Source organism: Anopheles nili, chromosome 3 (assembly GCF_943737925.1).
Source record: "Anopheles nili chromosome 3, idAnoNiliSN_F5_01, whole genome shotgun sequence".
Lineage (NCBI taxonomy): Eukaryota > Metazoa > Arthropoda > Insecta > Diptera > Culicidae > Anopheles > Anopheles nili.
In genome coordinates, this window is record NC_071292.1 from 34107929 (window position 1) to 34133500 (window position 25572).

The window sequence follows — 25572 nt, forward strand, 5'->3', positions numbered from 1 at the left end:
CTACGACACGATCAACACCGGGCCCTTGGTCGAAGGCGTTAAATCGATGATTCCCACGCTCGACAGCAAAACGCCAAACGGCCACACGCACCGCTTTTCCACGCCATTGCGTTCGGGTTCGGGCGCGTACCATCGGTTGCGGTGGCCGCGGCCGGAAATCATTTTGTTTAATTTTGCTGAATTTTCCAACACGAGCGCGCGCCTGTCGCCCAACGTGCTCCGGAATCAATCCAGCGACCCGTGGAACCACTGATCCGTACGACAGAACCACTGACCGCATCACGCACCGTAACACGCGAACGCATTTCCGGTCCATTGGCTACGCCATTGGTGTCCGCGATGTAACGTGCCCTTTTTTCGGGAGGGTGAAAAGCCCACCCTGTGTCAGTGTCAGGGGCCGTCCATTTTTTTTACGCCTCTGAAGACTTGTTGGTTATATTTTCTTTTTTCGTGTGTTGGTGTGTTGGTTCCACAACCGGGCCGGAACCGAAAAATATCGCTTCACCACAGAAAGAAGTCGTCGTGAAGCGCTGCAAAAAGGAGCACACGCGGGTCGGATCGATGACGGAACATGATGGATAGCGAGCCGGAACGACAGCAGACGTCGCAAAAACGGCGGGTAACGGCATAAAATAACAAAAATTCGCCTCGCTGCGGTCGCTAAAAGCACCGTGTAAGGTTTTGATATGCAAAAATCGACCACGCTTTCCACGTATGCGTGTGTGTGTGTGTGTCGAAAAAAAGAGAGACAGAGAGAATCATCCTGACGCAACAGTCGCATGACGGCCAACCGAGCCGGTCATTTGCATAAATACATTTCGGTGGAACGAAAAATCAAACTCCACGTGCAAATAAATGCAAAAAAAAGCGCGCCACCTCGGGTGCGGGGCTTTTGTTTGTTCAATTTATGGCGAAAATCGTTTGATGTGATAATCTATTTCTGGAACTTCACCACGCTTCGTGTGCCACCGGGCGTGGGTGGGTTTTCGTGTGAAAATATGCATTTACGTGCCCTCACGCTCTCGCTTTGGGGTATTTTATTTTTCCTGTAGTTGTTGTTAGACCCTCGACTATTTGTCCCTCGACAAGGGGTCTCACCGGAAAGGGAGCCAGGACGAGCGGGTAAATTAATGCACCGTACGCATCGAATTGATTACCTATCAATTATCGGGCGGAATTTATTACCGCACGAGATCAGCTGGAAAAATGGATGGCCACGATTGACGGCACGGGATTTGTGCAGACAAATTACGATTGAGTGGTGCAATGAACCGGCGGAAAATGTGTTCCCAGTGACGCTGTGGTTGGTTGAAATTTAATAAAAAACCAGCCGTCATGCCACCATGAGTTCGACTTTACGACGAATAATTGAGACTGATGTGCATTGTAACTGGGGTGGGTTTTCATGGTGTTATGTACAAACAAAAATGGTGAAAAACACATAGTTTTCCCAACTACCACTTCCGCAACGTGCTATTTGGCAGCATTTATTCATCTCGCAATGTGCAATCATTCAACTCCGCTCGAAAAAGCCCCACCAGAGGGCGCTGTGAAATGCCGGCTCGATACGATTATCTGCACTTCATTCGACAACTTCGAGAAAAAAGCACTCCTGACTCCTGGCCATTAAATCGTTCAGCGCGCATTTGCTTCCGTCGTCCTTGGTTTTTTTTCTTCTTCTGTTCGTTGTTGTTTCCCGAGCGAAATGAGTTTTCTCCACTTGGATGCAGAGCTGGAGACACTCGGACGTGCTCAACGAGATGCCGTACGGCTGCTGGAGACGATGCTCCAGGTGTTCTATTCCTAGAATTCCATCGTCAGCGAGTGAGAGACCGAACCCGAGAGGTCGAATACGTCGGTTGGGAAAATCGATAAACAAACGCATTATTTATGCCTTTCTGCGTTCCTTCTCTCTCGCACACACTCTCTCTCGACGTTTCATCCACTTTTTCCCCGGGGGCAATAGTACGATGGTTTTGTTTTTTCGAATTGTTCATCTTTTGCCTTCCTCGGCCACGTCGATGGCGTCGTCGGTGGACTGACTTTTACCGCCACGGTGTGCGTCTGGGCCATTTCCCGGCGTCTTGTTCGATCGAGAAATGAGGAACTAGCGAACAAGCGAAAAAAAGAAACGCTCGATCCTCGAAAGAGCACCAGCTGAAAGAAACCACTTTCGCAATCGAAAGTGATTGTCGGATCGGCCGGCCGGAGGAATGCGCTTTTTCCTTTTTCCCAAGCAGGAGAAAAGCGACCACTCGGAGTGGTCTCGTGCCGGAACGTCGGATTTAATTATCCATATGTTGCGTGATTTTTCAACGGCCCTGCCATTGTCTGGTTGGGAAAAAAAAAGATCTCCACATTATAAGACGATTACGGACGTGGTTTGCTCCTGCCATATGGATCGCATCGACCGACGAGTTCATAGATAAACGGCGCTCGCCTCGCAAACCGGAATGCATCGAGTGGGGAAATATTTTTAAAATTGACAGAGCCAAATTATTTCCCAATAAAATATCTCACCCCAACCGCGAAACCTCCCAACTGGCTACCTGCTTCGGAAGCTGCCGGCTCGGAAGTCATAAAGCACACATGCTGCAGAAGCCCGCAAGACTCCGCCGCTGGAGGGTGGCCGGAAAGAAAAACCGAAACCATCAGCATCTTCGCAAGCGGATGCTCCGGTCGGTGTGTCCCAATAACCAACAGAGGCAAGAAAACGAACCAACAACATCACCGGAACTAGAACGCAAAAGCCCAAAGCCAGTGGAAAAAAAAAACGCCTCCATCCCGAAACGACTCTCCTCCGCTTAAGACGATTTGGGACAACCCTCGATTCCCGGGGTGGGTGGGTTTTTTCCCGGCAGCAGCAAAAACACCCACCCACCGAATGGGTCTGTTGGAAAAATGTTAATACACAGCAACCTTGGAAATAATAAAATCCTATTATCCTTTTAAATTCCTGCATGATATGCTCGCTCCGGTTTTCGTGTGGCCAAACGAGGAACCTGGGTGCGTGTGTGTGTGTTTTGCTGTTTTTCCCAGACCCAGAGGTTCTGGTTTGGCATGGCGATGCTTCGAGGGGTTTAATGCTGTTCATGCTCTCCTACCCAAATACAACACACACCATCCGTGACACAAATACAGAACGACTCGAGAGACTCGACATCCGTGTGTGTATGCTCGGAATGGTGCTGGCGCTTCGATTCTCCCCTGGGAACGTGGACCAAGGACCACCTTCTAGGGGTGGTAGCGCGAGGCAGCCAGCAGTCAAAAGTCTAAAGTCAGCAATAATAATTTCATGCAACATATGTTCCGTTGCGGGAATGGGGTTGCATACGGGAGCGAACCATTTCTCAAAATGGGAATGTTTTTATTCCCCCTTTCCGGTCGAGGGTGTCTCCGCTTCGTCCTTTTGGGGGGGTTGTAGTGGAGCGCCATCAAGGCCCCATCGATACGACAGCAGCTACGTGGCGCTACGTTGGGAAATATGGTTTTCCCGAGACTGGAAAGATGAGCTGTAGATGGCATTCCTGTCGTGCCGTGGAAAAGCGCTCTTCGCGAGAGCGTTATCCATACTCTACATCCATTCTCGATGGTTTTAAACCGTTTATCCGCTGGTAAACCGTTTCGAGCGACGGAACGAAGGCTTTTTTCCACTTGGATTCGAATCGCAGCAAAGCGAGAGAAAAACGAAAAATGATAAAACCCTCATAAACATCAGGTTTAAGCAAAAAAAGGTGCATTTATCCAACGCTCCATCGATCAGGTATTTGACTTGATGCGATGAAGCGCAAGCTAACGAATGATAAAGCAACGTTGTGACGTGACCAACGACCCGCTTCAAAACATGACTCCCACCACGTGCACATCGTGGATCATAATATTTAACCGTTCGGCTGTCGCAAGGAAATTTGTTGAGGCCTGCCAGGAAAACCATGCTAATAACGTGCATTATGCACCAACCTCGGCCATTTTCCGGTTACGACCACCGAGCACAAATCACGCACATAATCAATTGTGGCACAGCGGCAACAATCTCGACACGCTCGCTCCTCCTTTAGAAACTGACCATCATCCAGTGGCCAGAGAAAGCAACGCAAAAAAAGGACCGGCCAGCGGTGCCATTACCATCGTTATGGGTATGATCGGTTGCAGCATTACAACCGCACATAATGCTCACCACCGGGGGGCTCATAAAACCGGCTGGTGACGGTTTGTGTGCACGCACGCCCATCCGAGTCCATTTTGTACTCTCACCAGCACGGCGATGGTGGCCTGAATGTAAATTAAAATCGATATTTTCCGAGACGCTTATTACTCGCCCACCCGTGGTTCTCGTGCCCGAGGTGTCAATGGCCCCCGTATGCAGCTGGCCAGGGACGCTTTTCTGCTGCTGCTGCTGCTGCTGGAACGGCGCCACCAATGGATTATCGTTAGTTCCTTCGGTCACGCCGACCGTTTTAACGGTGTGTGGAAAATGTATACCCATCCTTTCGGTTGCTTGCCGTGTTTCCCGGAAGCGCGATCCGATACCGGTGCAGATCGGCGGATGAGCTTCGGCTGAATCAATGTTGCTTCTGCGATATTCATTCCTGTTTGCTTTGCTATCGCTTTTGTGACGCCTTCCGGGCTCTGGGGGCTTTTTTCGCGCTTTTCAGCGGATGTGAACACACACACTTCCTGTCGGCTTCGAGGACACCTCGCGGAAATGAAGCCCGCACGCGAGCGATGGATCTATTCATATGATTGCAATTTTAAAAGCTGACTGTCGCCCGCTCGTGATGATTGAGTGTGATTGCTTGGTGTGCTTAAATGTTCTAGCTGGAAAGCCAAGCAGCCTCCGTCGGGTTGTTGTAGTGTTTGTCCTTTACGTACACATTCAGTGGTGTGAAAATAGATTTTTCCGACCATTTAAAAACGGTGTTTGCTGCTGGTATTTATCATTCGTTTGCATTCGTTGCAAGGCTTGAAATGGAATAAGTCTTATGCAGCCTCCAATATAGGACCTGTTCGATGCATAAATTCATCAAAATAGTAATCAAAAGTGAACTTCCACTGTCTAGACACCTTTAGAAGGATTATTTTATGTTGCTTTTTTCCATTGGAAGAAGTGGAATCAATACATGAACATTTGAGAACTTTTGTTGGTTTCAATTGTCTACTTTATTGTAGACTCTTTTGTAGTTTAGCTCCTACCAGATTTTTGAGCTCTTTAACTTGTTTTTATTTAAGAACTTTTCATGTTCTAAAAGCATGTTCTACTCTACTCTACGTTTTAAACAAAGTTCTTAATTTTTTGTTGTGTCTTTAAATTGCCATTCTCGGTTTGTTCGAAATGTTGACGAAAATTTCTTTTTGGCATTCATGTAAATTAATCTTGGAAGGTCAGAACCGGACGAACATCTGGAAAGCGAAGGGATCGAGCGGCCAGTAGTCACCAAACGAAATTTCCCTTCACTCCAAGCAAAACCAACAATCGGTGGGGCAAAACAAAAAAAAAGAGGTCTGCAAAAAAACCCAATCCAGCGGTGCTTGAGTGTCCGACTGTCCAACCTTCGCGTTCCGGTGATGGGTACGGGTGCTCGAAACTGTTGAGCCAACAACCAAGAAAAAAAATATATGGAAATCCACCATTTCGGTGCTCCTTGAAAGCTCAACGAAAGGCCCAACCAAAAACCCCGAGCAACATGCAAATGGAATATTGAAACTGTGAATTCCATTTCTCTTCCGGCTGAAGGTGGAAGCGAATGTGAGCAGCAGCAGCAGCAAAAAAAAAACGTCTCTCCCTCTATTCCGTGAAATCTTTCCGAACCGAAACTCACCACCGGCCAACAAAAACAAACCCAGCCTACCTCGATGGAAACCTGCTGCGCTCGGACTTAAAGCTACTGTGGACTGTGGAGTCGATTTCGTTGGCAGAGCAGTGAAAAACAAATCAAAAATAAAAACGACACACTCGAGATGCGAAACCATCCGTAAACTTACTGCCGCTTGCTGGAGAGCAGGAGGGAAGATTTTGCGAACGTTTGGGTGGATCGGGCCTTTATTTTCTGCACCGGCCTGAAGCTTTCCTTGTGGACGTGGCCGGACGTGGAAAATATATTTATATATTTTCCTAACTCCAAACGGGTTGCTTTGATGCTGCGTCAGCCAAAAAACTCACCCCTGTGGGGTGGTGTGGTTGGGTTTTCGTTTATCTTCAATTTAATGCTTTTAATTGAGTCTCGGCTGGCACGGTGCAAATGTAACAACAACACACAAGCTCACAACACACTCACAAAACCCGGTGCCAAACGCAGAAGCACGGCCACACGCGGGAAACAACAAAAATATCGCACCAAAGCCTCCGGCATTCGGGCTCAGAATTGGGTTCCGCTTAGGATGAGCTTAACCTCGATGGATGAGCCAACCTCGCAGGAACGAACTCTCGTGGGTGGAGCGGTATTTGGACGTTTTTTTTTATGTTGTTGTTGCACCCTTATCTTTTTTTTACTTTTTATCCAATCGACCCTTCGTGGGGGAAAGACTTTCCATTCGCTCTTATCATCGCACCGTGAACGGATTTGTTTCACTCACTTGAAGGCAGACAACGGTGCGCCTTCACCCGGTACACACGATCAAGTTTTCCGAGGTTTTCCACCAGATTGGCCACGTGGCCAGAAAGCTCACATTCACCACCCAGATCACACCGCGTAATCAGGTCCACCGAAACGCCGTCGATTGCACGCTTTTCCCCCACCGAACACAGGTGCTATCATCATCGGGTTGATGATTTTCACCCACCCAAAACCCCACTGGCACCGGCGTTATCCGAACGGTACGGCACCGGTTTCCACGGGACCAGCCCGGGAGTGGCAGCAAATCATCGGTACCGTCATCGCCGGCGGTTCATCGAGCGAACGAATTTGCGAGGTTCGGTTGGCTCCGGTTCTGGGCCCGTTTCCTTCCGGTTGCTGCTCATGCCCCGGTAAAAGCCAGCAGATAAACCCTACCACTCTGGTTCTCGGCCCTCCCAAGCGCGTGGGGTGGAATTCATTTGCCAGCGAGCATCATTTTCCAACGTTTTCTACTTCCCGTGCTCCGTGGGTCACGTTCACCGGAAGACGAACCGGTAAGGTGAGGTTCGAAACGGTCCGAAATGTGGCCCTGGTGGTGGAATTATGTGATCGATTCACCTTTTTCGCCGTGATTTTCGCACACAAACCAACACACACAGACCCACACACGAGGATACACTTTCACTTGTGTAAACAGACGGGGACGATTCGCTACGGCTTTTTTTTTTCGTTCCGCAGATTTAACGAATCATTCAAACATTCGCACGTCGAGATTTTTTAACGTTTCTTCCGGGAAGGAAGCTTCCGTGTTGTCGAAACTTTCTTCCACCCTTTGGTCGTTGATGGAAAACGACGACTTTTGCTTGACTCGCAGCGAAAGGACACACTTTTCCCGCAGTACGATTGTCACGTCCCAGACGAACGATCCGGATGGAAAAAGGAAGGCAGGAAAATTCCCACCACACCGAAACGCGGAAACCGAAACCGATACGTCGATGGCGCAAAGGGGCGCGCCACGAAGCACACGTAAAAACCCGGAGGACCCGAAGACGATCCTGCTACGGCGAGCACGTCTCGAGCGCAACTGAACCAACATCGAACCGGTTCCGGTTTTTTTCCCATCGGTTCTCATCGTACGGCATCGGTCGGGTGAGTCGACGAAAGTCGACATGCTGCGGTTCGGCGCTTTTATCGACTCCCCCAGTGCGTGCGTGCCGTCGGGACATTCCCACAGGTCGGCTGGTCGGATGGTCGGAAAATTCTGTCACTCAACGCCCGCGAGAGAGCGATGCTGCATACTTCCCATGGCTCTCTTTTCGTACACGCACGCACACCAGAGAGCCGCTCTTGGGTGGAGAGTTTTTCACGGCCTGCTGCGATGGAATGCATTCCAAAGCGGACTCCCGGTGCGTCTCTCGGCTATTGTTTGAAAGCCAAAACAAACCCACGTGATGCGCGGGAGAAGAAAAACGGGCCTGTTGTAAACACGGCGCTTTTCCTTACAAACCGGCACGGGAAGCCGACACTCACTGGAAGTGGTCTCTCGTAACCGCTCACGGCCACAGGGATGTTCAGACGGTGAAAAATGAAGACGAAATGCCGTACAAATCGTGCCCGTAATTGGTCGGACAAAGTGTGCACACTCGAGCCCCACGCCGGTAAGATATTCCAGGAATGGATGAGGACGCAGGACGAGTGGCCTACATTGTTTTTCGCCGGGAAAATTGGCTTCCTTTCCGAAGCGCGAAAGGAAAACCAAGCGTCCGTGCGTGCATGGTGAGGCTTTCCACGGAAAAGGATTAGGCTTGTTTGCGATCGCGTGGGCGCTGATGGACCAAAAAGGAAATGCGTTTCACGAGTAGCTTTTAGCGAGTCAAGCACTAACGCGAAAGAAAACAACAGGAAAAGCAACACATCCGCTTTATCCCGAAGAGAGCTTTTGAGGTGGATAGGCAAATACGACCCACCAGGGCGTTTCTAGTGCACTTTTAACATACTTTCAACGATTCCCTAGGCCCACCTATCCCTGAGGTGGTGTCATTACTCATTTCTATCACCATTAAGCGCGAGTTGGCAGCTATTAGGGCTAGGGCAGAAAAAGGGGCATTCATCTCATCCACGAGCACTCTCGATCTCTGTTCGCTGCCATGAGCCTGATAATCTTCCACCCAACCTTGGCATGTTCCTGCAGCAAGAGAGCGTTTGTGTTTTCCGTGGAAAAATCACGCATGGCGGCGACGAGCCACTATTAATTATATCACTAATTAATGAAGAAAAATGAGACTAACGAGTGCGCCTTGTTTTTGCGCGTCCGATTGTGGCACAGATAGCACCGGAATGGTTGCAAAAGAGACTCGCAAACACGATCGTGGCCACACAACCGGGTGCGATTTGTTTTCTTTTTTTGTGAATGCTTTCCCACATCGAACAGCGATTTCCCGCTAAACGAGAGAATAATGAAACGCACCGCTAGTGGCCTACTTCCGACGGTTTCTGGGACGCTGCCGGAAAAGGAGCGCTTAGAAACGCACCAAATATCATCACCGCGAACGGTGGAACGTGCCAGTGGCGGTTCGATTTGTTTCACCCGATGCAGCCGCGTGCAGCGTGTAAATATTTACACTTCAACTTAAGCCAGCTTTGCTCCACTTGAGCCATTTGTCTGGCCAGAGGGCGAGAGAGAACACAAAATGCAGCCACATTGGGAGTGGGATTACCGATGGCGATGGTAAAACCCAAAAAAAAACCTCTCGAACGCATGTTTGCCGTCTTGCGGTTGGAAAGTATCACGGTTCCCCCTAGCGAGGTCGACCAAACGGTCACCTTTGCCGTCTGCCGAGAAAGGGCATTTTGTTTCGTGCCGAACCGCGCTTGGGAAGTCATAAATTTCGGCTTAATTGTTGCTAAATTAATACCACTTCCTTTTGGCGTGCTGCGCCCGGTGTCATTGAATGCCATGAATCGAATCGAAGACGCAAACGTTTGCGGTTTTTGATTGGATCGGTCGTCTGGTGGACCAAAGCAAAGAGCCAGATGGATGGTGTTATTTTTGCGAGATGCGATTGAAAACAGATAGCTTCAGCAAGTATTGTTTTTATTACTGCAGTGAATGGGGTTGCTAGAATTCGCCACAGAACAAAAGAAAGCGTCTAGGAAATAATAGCTCTTTGATTTGTTCGCATCAAATACTAAGCAAGATCGAATTCACATCATTTTAAAGAAATCGAATTGTTCAATGAAACTGTGGCAAATTTAATGACTTTTAATTGGAAGTATAAATTGAACATTGCTGTCGTCGATCAATCTAAACGAAAACTCCATTCGATTGTAAATCATCAAGTGTTCTTTACCAAAAAAAGGACATTATCCATTAGCTACATTTTTCAACCATGCGTCCTCCAGTTACTGCCAATTTACTGCGTTCGTTGTAAATTTATTACTGCAGCTAATCGTATTCCCATTTTCCAGCAAAACACAGCTCGTCTCAGCGGAATGAAGTGTGCCTGAAGAAAACGAAACGTAAAAACCAATCCGTTTTGTCGCAGCCGTCGTCCTGGAAGTGCACCACATCCAGGAACCCTCACGCGAGTTGCTGGAAGGATCGATGGAAAAATCTCCCTTTCGATGACAACGATAAGTCAGCGGTGGTGGAAACGGCACGTGCGCCGCTGCAGCTCGTTGCTGTTGTTAATGTGAAAATAGATTTATCCACCTCGACAGGAGCTGAACAAGAAAAACGTACCCACTCAAAACCCACGCGATGGAAGCTGTGCAGCCTTTTTAAACAGCAGACTCGACGCCCGAGCTCGTGCTCGGGAAGCCCTTTTTTCCGGACTATCGGCCCATTTTGGGGCGGGCGCCCTTTCGCACCTTCACAGTGACATGATTTACGATGCGAGACGCGGCGAGATCGCCTTTGGTAAACTCCTTCCGGAACGGCGCGGAACGCGTGCAATAAAAAATGATCCCATAAAAGGAAACGTGTCAATTTTAAAGCGCAAGCTGAGGCGCGAATGGGGTAGTTGAAACAAATGGAAAGAAAGCAAAAAAAAAAATCCCACTCCTCAAGCCACCGTGCTCGTCCGTGATTTCGTGACTCACACGCAAACCGATTCCGTTCGATTGTCACGGCACCCTTCCGGAGGCGGTCGTCTCGAAAAGGTCTTCCGGTGCTTGTGTGGCACACGAACGCAAGGGGTGAGTTTTATGGATGCAATCGCGTGAACCACAGATGCACGTACGGCAGGCGGCATTAAATTATCTCTTCTTGTTTTTACTGCCGAAAAACGTTTTTCCGATACACCGTGTGGGTGTGGGTGTGTGTGTGTGTGTGTGCCGAAGGAGCATCAAACGGATGCCGTGAGTGAGGATCGCTGTTGATGAAAAAGCCCTTCCGTTTTCATATGTTGCGTTTTTATTGCATTTTAAAGCCCCCCATGATTACGAGCTCTTTTTATTTTAAAAATATCCTTTTAAAATTCCCTCTACAATGGAACGCGCACACATCTGGCGTAAAAAATAGTGACAAACAGTACATTTTGAGTGAAAGTTAGCATCGCCCGTAAGCTGAAGCCTTACACCGATGACGTAAGCGCCATTCGTCGCGCTCAGACACACGTTCGAGCACTTTTCGGGCGGCTCGGAAGGACCTGCTTCAAAAACAAGCCCAAAAAACCGCAAAATCGACGCCGACGACGATGCCGCGTGTGAGTGTGTCGGATTGGTTTGCCGCAGATGAAAAGCGGATAAAGCCCGCGCCCCTTCTCACCTACACCTTCACCGTTGTCTTTCGCGATGCGACAAAGAAAAAAAAAGAAAAAAGAAAAAAGAAAACTCCTCCTCGGATGCACCTGTCAAAGAGATAAAACCATCCGACAAGTAGCCTACTGGGACGTGCAGGAAAAGCAGGCTCGAATCGTCTGCCGTAAGCGATCAGAAGAGTGAGAAAGATAGAGAAAGAGAGAGAGAGAGAGAGAGAGAGAGAGAGAGAAAGAGACGGCAAACAGAAGCATTTTCCGAATCAGTTTGACAAAAACAACTGTTCTGTCGTAAATTTGTTTATTTCGTTTCGAATTTTGGAAACTCGTTCTCTTGCTGATGTTGTCTCTCTCTCTCTCTTTCTCTCTCTGTTTTTCGTACACCCACCGATTGCATCTCTCTCGCTCCGTTCCACCGTCGCCAATCCTTTTGGGTGGTACTTTCGCTTCAAAGTGTACCATAAATTTTCACCACAGCGATAATTCGGATTTATGGGTTCCGTTATACGCTTTTTTTTCTCATTCGCCCCCCCCCCCTCTCTTTCTCCCCCCCCCATCACCCACACACACTGTTGTTTTGTTTCCTCCCGTTCGTTCGGTCCGGCGGTTGGGAAATTCAACTCTTTCCGCTTCCTTCCATCGCATGCCATTGCAACCCGTGGGTGGATAAAACACACACGCCGAAACAGCACGGCCGGGCCTGGGGAAAAAGGAGCATCCGAAGTACTTGCACCCGGTCGGGGTTCACCGGCGGGGTGCAATGGAAAATGCATTTTCCGGGAGCGGTTCGCATGAACGCTATCGGATTTCCGGTCCGCGTTTCGGAGACGGAGACATGCCCGATCGCAACCAATCGGATGCACGCCGGCCCAAGCTGCCCGGCGATAGATTTGGTTTCGGAGGTTTTTCGGAATAGTTGTAAAACAAATGTTTCCCTAAACACCCGCCCGGGTGGGGGTGGGCAGGTTTCGAGAGATCAAACGACCGGGGTGCGGTCCGGTGTGGATTACCCGGTTAATTCTGACGGTACGTGCGCGGTCAAGTCAAGGGCCCGGTGAAGGTGTCATGTTTTGTGTAGTTAATTGGAAAATGACACCTCGTTGGGAGAACCAGGGAAATGATTAGAATAACCCGGGCGGAAGGACCCCGCATGGGAAAAGAATTCATAGAAATGAGCCGAACGGGAACAGCTGATTCGGCATGTAATTATTGGTGATTTGTATTTTTTTGTTGTTGCTCTCTCTCTCTCTCCGCTGAAATAGTGAAACAAACCATTACATGAGCATTTGTAATGTGACACCAAATGGGATCGATGAAACGATGGGAATTCTGAAGCACTTTGAAGCATGTTTGTAAATATCTAGGTGCAGAGGGTTTCGTCAAGCAATAAAGGGTTCTTTTTTAAGGGTGCAGGTTAAGTCGCGCCTCGCTTCGGCAAAACACATGTTTCTTCCACGCAATTCCAGCAAACTGGCTTCTCTGCTAATGTGTTGGGCAAAAACAAAAATCCCAATCAATTTAGAAGTAAATGTGAAAGAAAACCGCATAAAATCAGACACTCTACAGTAGAGCCTGGCTAAGTATAGTGGATCAAAGTGACAACCGCGGAAAATGGCCATAAACTATCGCAAAAAGGCATGACCAAGAAGTGCGGTTGAAATTTATGTCCCCTATTACTTTACATCTCGTTTTCATGTCGGATTCCGGATGACGCCATTTTGAGACGATTTTGCTTTTTCATTACTCAAGAAAGCGCCACCAAAGACCACCATAGTGAGGTCGCCGATGGCTTAATTCGCGCCACGCGGCATAATTAATTTTTAAACCATTCGTCGCACACGTCGCGAACGGGAACCATATGCGTTTCGGATCTCGCGCCCGGCGCCGGATCACCAATAAACGCCCTGGGCACATGTTTGGCTTTTGGGGTGGACGAGAAAAGTAGAAGAAAACCAAACAAAAAAAAACATGCGACGACACTTGCTCGACAACAAATACGCCAAATGCGTGCGATCGTAAATCATCCGCGAGAATCCAACGACCGGCGCCGACCTTTTGGTCCCCAACAACCTGACGACCCCTTGGCGGTACTTTTTCCAGCGAAAACACAAACCCATCTCACGCGCAGCAGAGAGAGGCTCGTAAAATGTACAATTAACAGCATTCGTCATAGCGAAGTGGACGAATGGCGGCACATCCGCCGGTCGGTGTTGCTTCATTTCACGGAACGTTGAACATAGGAAATGTATTAATCGACGACGGGAAGTTGCGAGAGATGCACTCGCGCAAGATGCCCGACACCGCGACAAGGGCTGCTGCGATTCCGAGAATGTCGCGTTTTGGAAAAATGGAACGATTTATGAGCGACATCTACCGGGCGCCGTCGGCTACTTGGATGGAGAAAAACTGGGAGCTTCTGTTCGGCTTCATCTATTCTCGGCATTAATCGGCTTTAAACTATTCTTTTAACCACCAATGTGAGTGCATTTTTTGCGTTGTTTGCTGACTGTTTGTTACAACTCAATTCGCCTCATGATTGTAATCCACAGCGCGAGGTAAAAAAGGATGCCCAAACAGACGGGCGACATGAGCCACATCAGTATGAAGAAGAATGCTGCCGCAGAAGCATAATTCATACGGCAGAAGAATGCCCATCGGGGACTGACATTGTTGAGTTTTTTTTAGTAAAGAAAGGTTTTTTAAAAACGAATAAACCACGCCAAACACATTACACACCGGGCAAACATCGAGCACGTGATAATGGTGAGGGTTTTTATCGGATTATGCTGCAGCCATTTTTATTTTGCGTTTTTTTTGGCGCATATCCTTTCCTCGTTTGATTGTTTTTCGTGCACTATTTTGTGCGTATCTACCCTGCCCGCGTACGGAGAGATCCCTGTGAGAGGTCCGCAAAGATGCAAAATGTTGACCATAAATTTGTCCGGCAAGCAGTTTGTTTTGACATTCATGAAACAATTTTTATGACCCGATGGTCCCAGACCGGCACAGACGGGTGACCGCGAAAACGATCGTGACGTCGCCATTTGTCAGCCGGACCGTGTGTCCTTGCGGCTGCGATGGACGGCGAGTCGGTTGCGCAACCGGCTGCGGACAGTCTCGGAAGATTGTCGTACGAAAATTCCACCAAAAAGCCATCAAAAAGTGATTCCTCGGGTTTGAAAATTCACAAGCGTAGAATAAGGGTGTGGAATTTCTTACATTTTGGTTTTATGATACCATGCCGGACTAAAAAACTTTCGTGTTTTCATTTTGAAACATGAAATAAAAGTTTAAGCTTTTGTTTTTGGTTAAGAAAATCTCCTAAATATAATGTAAAAGATTGAAAGTATAGGATCTCTACGGCTTTAATCGCATTTGAAATATGAAATGTCCAGTTTAATAACTTAACCTGGTGTTGAATTTCGTCTAACCAACGTTCATCATCGCCATTGGTGCTTATAATAAAACACGAGAAATTACATGTCCACAACTGTTACTTTCCCATCATCCGGGATATACTGTCGTTGGTGTGACATGTTTGTTCAAACCCTGCTCCCACTCGAACGATCTAACGCCGAGACAGCTTGCGACAAGGTTGTGAAAAACCGATGACGCTCTCTGACAAAACATCCCCAGACGGCATGAAATATGGGCTCTCGTGCCGAATTTACGACACCGGAGACGACGACGACGACGACGGAACCACTTTCACTTTCACCTGCTTCCGACGGTGCAAGCAACACTTCAAGACCAGAACTTTAAACGGCTCCAGCACCAGCGCGATCGATCGTTGGCTGCCAGCGGCGCAACTAATTGAATCGAACAGTGCGTAAATTTTACGAACCCCGTGTTAGTGTCACCCGAGAGTGAAAGAGAGAGGGCTCCTCCTTCTGGTGGGGATCCCCGGCGATGACGCTAATGTAACCTTTTTCCGAAATTAGAACCTCGTTAGAAAAACCCGCGAGCGGTTTGTTTCTCAGTTCCACACGCCCGGGAAAACACCCGGAAAAGTCATCAACCCAGCGGTCGCGGGTTGAAAATGTCACCGCATTATGAGCAAACATTAGCGGTTATTTATTTGGACGGCTTAAGTAGTCGCCTTTGTATTTTTTTGTTACCCAGTTTGAGCCGCGCGTGGGTGTGTAGTCAAACAAATCGGTAGCCGGTTCCCTGGCTGTTTTCCCGAGACCCCCTAAAACCACGCAACCCTCAACCGAACACAGCGCCGGTGGATTTGGAGGCCGGGCTTTTTGAAACTAATCGGACTGAATTATGTCTTTCCGTTTTCCACTCGCTCGATTGTTCGCGTCGTTGCGCATTCTCGTGGGCACATTAACGCCGTGAAAGCTGTCAAATTTTCCTCCCAACACCGCCTGCTGGGGCGTCTGTTGTTGGAATGCTGTGGGTGTTTCCTGGGCTGGCGGTGATTTACGGCCACGTAACGACAACCAATCGCTCGCGCGTCAAGGTGGATTTGAAGGATCGTCACCAGAGTGGAGCCTTAGACGCTCTAATAAGATGCCCAAAAATAGCAAAACTTCATTTCACAACGCTTAGAAGTGAAATGAAACGCGCTTCACGAGCCTATTCCTTCCCATTTTGGGTTAGAGTAGCGAGTTGAGTTCTTCCCCACTATCGATCGACTGTTACGGAGTTGGATGCTACCTAACCAATCGCTTACCTCTCGATGTATGCTGCGGTGGCTCGCGCTTTGGCTGTTTCCAGTGCGATGTTGACTCGATCGGGCCGTCCCGAGGTTCTGACTGTCGCCGGTGGCAATGGAGGTCTTTCCTGAATCGGTGAAAGGTCCGTACTTCCGGTGCAATTCAGCCTCAACGGTTGTGTGGACGGTTGCAGTTCGTGAAGGTTCGGTTCGTTTGATTGGTGATGGTCGATTCCACCGGATGGGTGTGATTTTGGACGTGGATGTAGTGGTGGTGGCACGAGCAATGGAGCCACAGGACGAATGTACTGCTCAAGCGAGGACGCTACCGAGGAGGATGATGCCGACGGTACAGGAGGCGTTGATCCACTGAGAGACGATCTGCGTGAGTCAATCTTTTCGTAGATATGATAATTGCTTCGCACGGACTCGTACAAATTATCGTCCAACCGCGCGAGCGTCCTTACAGAAGGATCCATGCCGGTGGGCGGTGTTGGTGTGGCTTCTTTAACCAAGGCTTTTGAGGCGCCAGTTCCGGCACGCAACCAAGTGTCAGTCTTCGTTAGCGTTCGAACCGGTTCCGGAAGGGCCTTCGTGCTTAAACCCACCTCGAAGGTGGTCTGGCTCAACAGGTGCTTCTCGTAGATGTCATTCAGCAACTTCGACGTCAGCTTTCCCGCCACGAGCCCGGTTTGCTGTTTCGCGAACCGTACACCACCACTAGCTGGTCCTCCCGACGATGCCACGCTATTCGAGGGCTTTTGATGCGTGCCACCCTGTCTGGGCTGCAGATAATCGGCCCTTTGTGACGGGACCGGCTGGGACAGCAGATGGGTGCCATAATTGGGCACGGTCGACGTGCCTGAGGCGTACGGATTCGGAATCTGCACCGGCAGCGGCAGTGCCGGTTGATTAAATATTCTGCCATTGTTTTCACCTCCCCCGGCAGCACCGGATCCGACCGGAACTGGTCCGACTGGGGCTACTTTGGCGTTCGATCGCACCATCGGTGTGCCGGTTCCAAACGGAACCGGAGCTTTTGAGAGCCTCGTCGGGTGTAGCGATGCGCTCTGGCTCTGCCGAGATCCGTCCGGTTGCAGGCCAAAGACGAGCCGCCCATCAAACGGTGCGCCATGCTGACCGGCCGTGCGCTTGATGGCGGCCGCCACGCTGCTTATCTGCCGGGGACGGTGTACTGAGGCCTGGAAAGAATTTGCGTTTAATTAAAAACTAGCGCCAGCTCCGGTGTCAAACGAAGCGCCGAACAAGATCCGGTGGCCGTGGCAGACACGCGATTGTCATGCGATGATACCGGCCCGGACGGTTCTGACGGTTCCGACGGCTCGGATGAAGCGAGACATTATTTGATGCGTCGAACAATAAAGTCCGACAAATATGCATACTCACAAAGCCGGCCGGATGCTGCTGCGGGATGTTGCTGGTGCGATCCGCTTTTGTGCCGAAACGGTCCGGTTTGGGGCTGCAATGGAAACGCGATCGAAGAAAAGGGTATGGCAATGAATCACCCTGTTGTTGAAGTTGTGCGCGCCTCACGGTACGCCTGGTGGCAGTGTTGTGCGGGTTTGCGCCTGCAGGGTATGCAATTGGCAGGACAGCGCCGATGTTGAGCGCTTGGATGAAAATCACACCGAGAACGGTTTGCCCTCGTGCTTGTGGATTTGTTTCAGTTTTTTTCTTCGTTCGAACGACTACGTAAATGAAATCTTAACAACGGCTACCGTCAGCCTGAACGTGAACTACAGTACTCACTCTTTTGATTCCGATGAAACACCCGCTGGTGGACCGGTACTGGTCGACTTGAAAGACGATTTGCGTCTCGTGCTGCTCGATGGCGGCTGCTTCCAGCCATTCTTACGGTCCATTTCATCCGGTTGGGTGGTGATACCTCTTTGTTAAGCTGGAATAATATCAGAGGGAAGTTCAAGATTAGTCACAGATTGCTTTTATTAAAGGAGAAAAGGTGAATTAATTAATACTTTTGAGTTTCAATTCGTCGTTGCATTAATCAAACTGGAGGGACATATGAGACGTATGAGCCACATCACAGAATAGCAACAAAACTTGTGGCCCTTTATTGATACAATCATATTTCCTGACAGTTCTCACACAACCGTCTTACGGTCTATCCGTGAATGTGGCGTGAATTCAAGCGAGAAAATTCCCCCGCTCTTGCCGGTCGAGAATGTTTCAAGTGATTTTTCCATCAGTTTCCACAGACCAGCGCTAGCACGTCACGATTACGCTGACACCACCGAACGCAGAGCTGCACTAGGCAACGACCTATTTAATGGTTCAATATGTTTTACCACTTCAAAGCGCGCAGCGGCGGGAAAACCAGGAACGATGGAAAACGGAAAACCAGTTTCGGTTCCTGGTTTTCGGTGCATTCGAAAAAGAAAACGCCGCCCCCATCACTTCACACAGCTCTCCTGCCAGTGAGCGAGAAAAAGAGGGTAAATCCCTGCTAGAATGACACAAAAAACACCACACACCAATCTCGGCGTGCGTTCGTTTTCCTCCGGAGTCGAGTTTTCCACCGCTTCTCAGCCACAGTGATCGTGCTGCTCAAATTTCCACCCTCATAGAATCGTCACGAACCGTCACGGGTGGCTGAAACGATCGGCGTGCAACCTTTCGACCCCATTCGCCCGCGACCAAAGAGGGTGGAGTGAAAAGCGAGGCCTGACCTCCGACATCGGGCTGCCAGAGCGGGGAGAAATCAATCATCCGCTTCAGCCGGGTCGGTGCGACCATTCATAAGAAACCGCTTTCTGAGTGCTGAGTCACGCCAAGCTGGCATAAAATCCCACGACGTTGGCAGCCATTGAATGGGGGAGTTCTTTTCTTTCTCGGCACGATCGTATTACCCCCGATCGTGGGCCAGTCTCGCCGACAGCGATCTTGACAAGTGTTGAAGATTCGGCAGCCGACTGTCTAATGCACGCCCGGGTGTCTAATGCATCGTGTGACCGGAGACAGTGCCATATGTTGGGCGTCTAATGGCCACGATCTGTGGTGACAGGTCAGGACTGCCAGAGCCGCAGACAGAGTGATGTTCTTTGGCGATTAAAACGCTCGGGACACAGCCTTAAACTTCAACTTGTGGTTGCAGTTGAGGCAGGCCGAACCGTATCGATGTATCTGAACTCGTCAACCTGTTTAGTATAAACACTCGATCATCACACCGAAATTGCACCAAAAAGAATAATGACTGCTCAATCACGCGTATGGTAGCAGAAGCCTTTTTCCACCCTGTTAGCCCAGAGGAGACCTCTGGGGTTTTTTGAAAACTCATTTCATGCTGCTGTTGGGAGGCGTTACCCCGACGGCCGTGACTGCTGTCCGTCCTCTCGTAAGGCTGCTTGACCTCCATTCCAACAGTAGGCTGGTCGGTTGCGAAACACCGCAGAAGAGAGACAAAAAAAAATGAAACCAGACTGATGGAGTCATTTTCGGTGAGGCTATTTTTCCGTTCGTCAATGATGTCTTATTAAGCGGTTGAGCGATTTTTAAGCGCTCTAAACAGCCCGCGTTTGACAAACGTGTCTGAGAGCTGAGTCGATCCGCTCCTGGAGTTAATGGGCAGCAGTGCGCTTCGAGGTTGGGCTGTTTTGCCCTGGCTCTTTGCTGCTTTCGAGCGTTCGGATTGCGCGAGTCCTTGCTGCCGCCGGGATCGTTCCCGGTTTGGTAAATAAACATTCCAGACGCTCGCTGGACCAGCAGCACATCAAAAGCCACTGTTCCAGGGGTCTCACCACGAGGGAAAGATAGTTTTTTTCCTTTGACGAGTAAACAAATCAATCACCACCACCGTTCGGCAGTCTTCCGGGAGGTTCATCATCGGTTTCATCTCTGCCCATATTCGGAGAATTATTGCATTTATTTAATCATGCCCGGGCGGGTCTCGGCCGCTGGAACCGACAGAACTGGACGCGCCCCGACGATGATGGAACGGAGTTCTTTTTCACGTCTTGTTGCGCTGGAAAAATGAAGCGAACCGATCGGCGGGACCTCTGGAAGCGAATGGAATTTGTTTAATTTCCTTCACCTCCCACGGTCGCCAGTCGCCACGGTGGCATAAGCGAAGGTCTGGAAGGCCTTTCTGCTTTAGCAACATCAAACAGGAGCCTGGACAATGGCTGGACGAAGAACGAAGTTCGACGGTTTGAGCCGTGTGTTTGAAAGGGTGTTTTGGAGCTGTGTATTTACTGTGAAAGCGAACGTTGTGTAATAGATCCGGGGTGGTGTTGCGAATTATGGACAAAATAAACATCATGTATGAAGTAATATTCTTATTCTATCAACCTCTCAATACCGTGCAGCAAGAGCATGCAAATTATCGAGCGAATCGGCATGTCATTCTTGGAGTTCCCTTCTAAACCGTTCTAAAATTAAAAATGGTGCTATTTTGTTACGTTAATGGTCGATGGATAGAAGATAGGTTTGGAACACGTTTAGTTAGGTATGTTTATCCCTATCTTGTGCTCAGTATTCATTATTCTGAAGCACTGAAGCACTATTGAGCACTCTTTCAAGCTAACATCCATTTATCAAGGCTATGTTATATGTTCAATTTTTTTGTTAGCTCTACATCCGTCAACTGTAAAGAGTTCTTCCTTTTTAACTAGGGTTTTAGCACGGTACGATATGAGAGTCCAGCTTTCTGGACTCTCTTGTATTACTCTATATTTTTATTTTACTCCTCTCAACCCTTAGTTTGTTGTAGGACCAGCAACTGAAGACCTAAACTGCGAAGAGTTGAACTTAATGGTTTATGTTGAAATTTTCTAATTGGCCATATATTTGAACATTTTCAACGCCCTAACGAGACGAACATAGTAGGCAGTAATTAGCGTCCCTTTTTGACGTTTCTGAGCTGTCAATTCAAAGAAGCAGTTCGGGTGCAATGGCTCCATTTGTGGAGCTATACTGGGCAAGGGTTCGTTCACTTTTCGTCATGTTGCATCTGTTCGGCAATAACCATGAGAAATCGTTTGGTCGAATGAGTTCTAATAATGTTGCAAATGATACGCACTATTGGCACAAAGGCAAACAATTTCTGATAATTATCCACGAAGCGTAACTTCAAACCAACGTATCGAATCTGGTGACCTGAGCGATGCTGTTGTACCAGCTAGAAACGACCAGCCACAACGCATAAGAGCCACTCAACCCGCATGTCGCGGCCAATCTGCGTTCCACACGTACATTGTTGCCCCGATCGAGAACTATTTTAATGACCGCCGATGTCCTTGTACGGTACGGTTACATCACCTCTTTCGCGACCCCGGCCATCCTGAACCCAGCAAAATCCACCGTTTTTCCAATAGAAACGTCCCCAGGCGGCGCTGGAAGGCCGTAAACGGCCCTCTAGGGTGCTTCACGCACTTCACTGCCACCCTTGCAAAGGAACCACCGATTCGGGTCGGCAAGGGGATGAGATAAATTATGAATACTCTGTTACCAGCGCGCCCGCGTGGCTCTTTCACCGCATTAGCGTCAGTTTGTCAGCTCGCGGGCATACTCGCGGGGGTCAAGCGAAATCGCGCACCCCTGGTTCACGATCCACGTCGGAACAGGTCACCTGATATGCGCGGGTTCGCGCGAAAACGAGCTGCATACGGTTTGGGGGGGTGTTTCGAGCTGCAAATGCAAATGCAGGACAAAACCCAGGGATATCCCCCTTTTGGGAGTTTTCTGGGGTCTCCCGTCGTAACGGATGAACGCAACCGTGCCAGTGTCCCGCCGTTCGTGGCGAGCTGTTTACGGATGGTGGCCTAATTTAGGCAGACAGTGATTTACATCTCACTTCGGTGATCGCCGATCGGACGCCGCGTTTTTGCGCCCAGTCGTGTAGGGCTTGGCACGAATGGAATCGGATTTCTTCTTTCGATTTCCATAAACCAACCGCCCGGGTGTGAATGCACAACGAGACATGGTATGATATTTTGTTCTATTTCATATGCAAGCTTTCATTGTCACATCTGTCTCACGGCTGTAATTTTAATTGAGAAAACCTGATACCGGAACTTATCTTATTATTCAAATGAACTTTTACATTATTCAAATTTGAGTTTATCATTTAAAGATCATGAAGTTATTAGCTTTTAAAACATGAGCAATTCTGCAACATCCCGTTTATGCTCTCTGTATTTCTTGCAAACTTACCCTCACAAATGCAAATCACAAGAATGAAATTTGTCATAAAAACCCACAGAACTATGCAAGAAATAAACGGACCTCGCAAAGTTCAACCCTACATTGCTGGGTCCCCCAAAGAAGAACACGGAAGCAGCCACTGAGCGATCCCACCCACTCCGGGACAGAAACTTTCTCCACTGGGCATCCGAAATCGAGCCGTTTGGTGTTCAATTTATTCGCTCTTGCAACACCTCGTCGGATGCTCACGTCTGTTTTTCTTTCATCCATCGCTGCAACGTTACCTCAGCGCCATCCAAACGATCCACTAATGGGCCACCGAATGCTGCAAACGGCCATTTGAGCAAACAAACAAACAACACGACGGATTGCTTCCCGTGGATTGCTTTGCCGGGTGATTAGTTTGAGGATCGCCACTCACGATGATCTTATCGTCGCTGGAATCGCACATATCGCCGTTTCCGCTTTCGCTTCAAGGCATGATTAAGGGTGAGAACGGGCTTTTCTTTGGAATTCCCCCAAAAAAAACCCACCCCACCATGTGACCGGTTAGGGGACGTTTTACGAGTCAATTAAAATGTTTAGCCATAATCCGATTACGAGCAGATTTTGGGGTGGATTTCGGGGCGTCGGCACGAATTTCAGGTTGCTGGGCTGGTGCAGACTCTCGCCCAGCTGTTGACCGTGGGTCACGAGTTTTGGATCGTGCGGACAGCGTGAGAAACGCACTTTTCTAGGTTCCTAGCGCGCCTAGTGCTTTTGCACTGACCGAATCGAACTGTGAGGTGGATTTGCACCGATTGCTGCAATCCTGCAATGGCCACAGTGTGCCTGGACGAACGAAAACCCAATCCGTTCCGTTCCTTCGATTGCGATCGATGACTTAATGCTGGAATCTTAACCGATCAGCGGCGATCTTCAAACAGTTCGAATTGGGTCACGATTGCGCGGGCGAATTGCACCGAAATGTGGAGAATGAACAGCACGTGACAGCCCTCCGGAGAGATTTCACTTTGCATAGCGTTCAAAATTGGGGTCAGCGTGATCGACCGGACTGCTGAAATGCAAGAAGAAGATAAAACAGACCCCCAACAACAACCCCCAAAAGTCCAGTTCCGCTAACTTGCGCTTCTTTTCCACGACCGATCGTTGCTAATGAAATTGTACCACGAAAGGGCAGTAATAATTGAGGGCCCTTTACCGCAAACATGCCGCAAACGATGGAACCACCGGACCAAGAACCACCGGGCGCACATTATCATGATTAATGTGTATTTATTACACTTTAATTGCCTTCCGAAAAAAAGGAGCCTCCCCGCCGAAAAACGGTGTCACGGTTCCCGTTTTCCGATTGCGACCAACCCGCCCTGGTGGTGGTAACGATGACGATTTAAATGAATATTTAACACGACACCCGGGACCCGTTCCGTAGCGAGCGGGCTCGAATTCGGCTTCGAGCGAGAAGAAACACGCAGCAACGCCCCATCCGTCAAAGCCACGAATCTGGGTTAAGTCTTGGCGTTTTGTGATTGCGAAAGGGCGGCTAGATGCTTGGGGACTCCAGCAGGGAGGTTGGAGAGGAGAGTTTTATTTATTTATTTATTTTCCTGTAGCCAAATCACAACCTAAGACCCATGAGCAGGGCGAACTGGTGGCACGAGGTGGATCTACAAAGGCGCTAATGGATTAAACGTATCAGCTAAATGGCAATCGCGTGAATCGATGCAGATATGTGGAAACACGTTTCCTATATTATTTGTGAGTGTGTGTGTTTTTTTCTTCCCCCAAGGACCGGAGGTATTAATATTTTTTATATCTTTCTTTCTGGCAAGACAGATTAAGGGAAAAGGACTTCGAAATGTGCGTGCTTATTCATTTCAGCGTATTTAAGTTGCAATTAAAATTTGAAATCATCGAGTTGGAAACAAACTCACTGTCTTGTATTTGTGGTGAGTAACAGCCACGCTTTGAAAAGGCTTTATAGTGACGTAGTAATCCTAATTTATTGCTCCAACTGCTCATCGTATCAGCAGCACATTTATCAACGCGTCGACGAGACAAAACCAAGTGACTCTCGGCAGTGAAAATGAACTTCAGCGAGCAACAAAGCCTGTCATTATTTGGTCGATCCTGTGTCTTGGGGGAATATGAGTTCATACGTGTTGAAAAACAAAATAATCGATTCGAGATCGTTATTAAACTCAATCGCAATTTTTGCAATGGCAACAAAGCACGATCATGCGGTCACCGTTCTCTCGTTTCGTTCAACAGCCATTGGAGCACCAACCGTTTGTGCGCTTTTGACAGAGACTGATTTCGGGGTTGGGGTGGAATACAAAAAAACACACACATACACACGACACACTCCATACACGCCGCGTGTCTCCAAAACGCACAAGATAACGTTCCATCATACGAGGCTCGTCTCTCATATCACATTTTTTTCCCCATCACACAGAGTTACAAAACAGCGCCCCAGCTACCGAAATGGCTCAATTTGTTCACCCGATGCCACATGCCGATGATCGGAGAGGATTTATGGGGTTTGGCTCCGTGTTCGTTGAGGTTAACACGGTTTGCTGCATGATTTACGCATTAATACGTGTCACATTGGAGCGGGAATGGCTCATTGGGGCGATGCCTCATTATGCACTTGCTTCTTGGGCTTGGTGATTAATGCGATATCCCCAACCCAACGGCGTTTTTGCCTTTTTTTTTAACGAGGCTTTGTGGAAGATGTAATCGAAAGTTCATTGTAATGAGATGAAAAGGAAACAAAAAAGGTAGAAAATTATAAGCATGCGTCCAATTTGACGTGAATGTCTTCAGGCAGACAAAAGCTTTTTGATAGTTTTTATTTTCTCTCGCAGCATGCATGTGTCTGTACGAATCATTTTCCGAAGTAATGAGAGACAAACAATGCTATAGTTATTAAAGTAATTCATTCCAATGTCTTGATAAGCTTTCGAAAAATGAATGTATGAAACGTGCTTTTAATTAATTCGAAATTCCCAAATTAGTACATCAACAAAGTCCAACACATGCAGTCTCAGCAGGCGTTGAAATTGCTTCTCTTCATGCATCGAGCCAAAGTGAAGTCGGTGTAATCGCTTAACTAAAGTTCAATTTGGTTTCAAACATCACCAACCAGCGCGCATCGTGTGTGTGATAAAAACCAGCCTTCATTGCACGTGCTACCACAACCGAGTTAGAGTTGGCTTTGATTCGGGAAAGTTAATCATTACCATCATCACGCAAATGGGACCTCTTCCTTCGCTCTCACCCAATCCACCAATCCGGTAGTTTAAACGACTCGACAGTGGCCGCTAATCGGTGACAGGAAAATGAGAAGCTGCTGCTGCTGCTGTTGCCGCGTCGTACCGCAGTTTAAACTAGTTGAATGCTGTGCTGCGGTCTC

At 48.6% G+C, this 25572-nt stretch overlaps 1 protein-coding gene across 1 annotated transcript in view; it reads right to left on the bottom strand.

Moving 5' to 3' along the window:
* Nucleotides 1-17857, bottom strand: part of LOC128724117 (kinesin-like protein CG14535) — a 78967-nt gene extending 61110 nt beyond the window's left edge. The window contains exons 1-3 of the mRNA XM_053817882.1: nucleotides 17745-17857; nucleotides 17382-17454; nucleotides 15993-17176 (exon numbers count right to left, since the gene is read on the bottom strand). Of these exons, the coding sequence (XP_053673857.1) occupies nucleotides 15993-17176; nucleotides 17382-17454; nucleotides 17745-17857 (1370 nt within the window). The remainder of the gene's footprint in view (nucleotides 1-15992; nucleotides 17177-17381; nucleotides 17455-17744) is intronic.
* Nucleotides 17858-25572: the final 7715 nt, after the last annotated feature.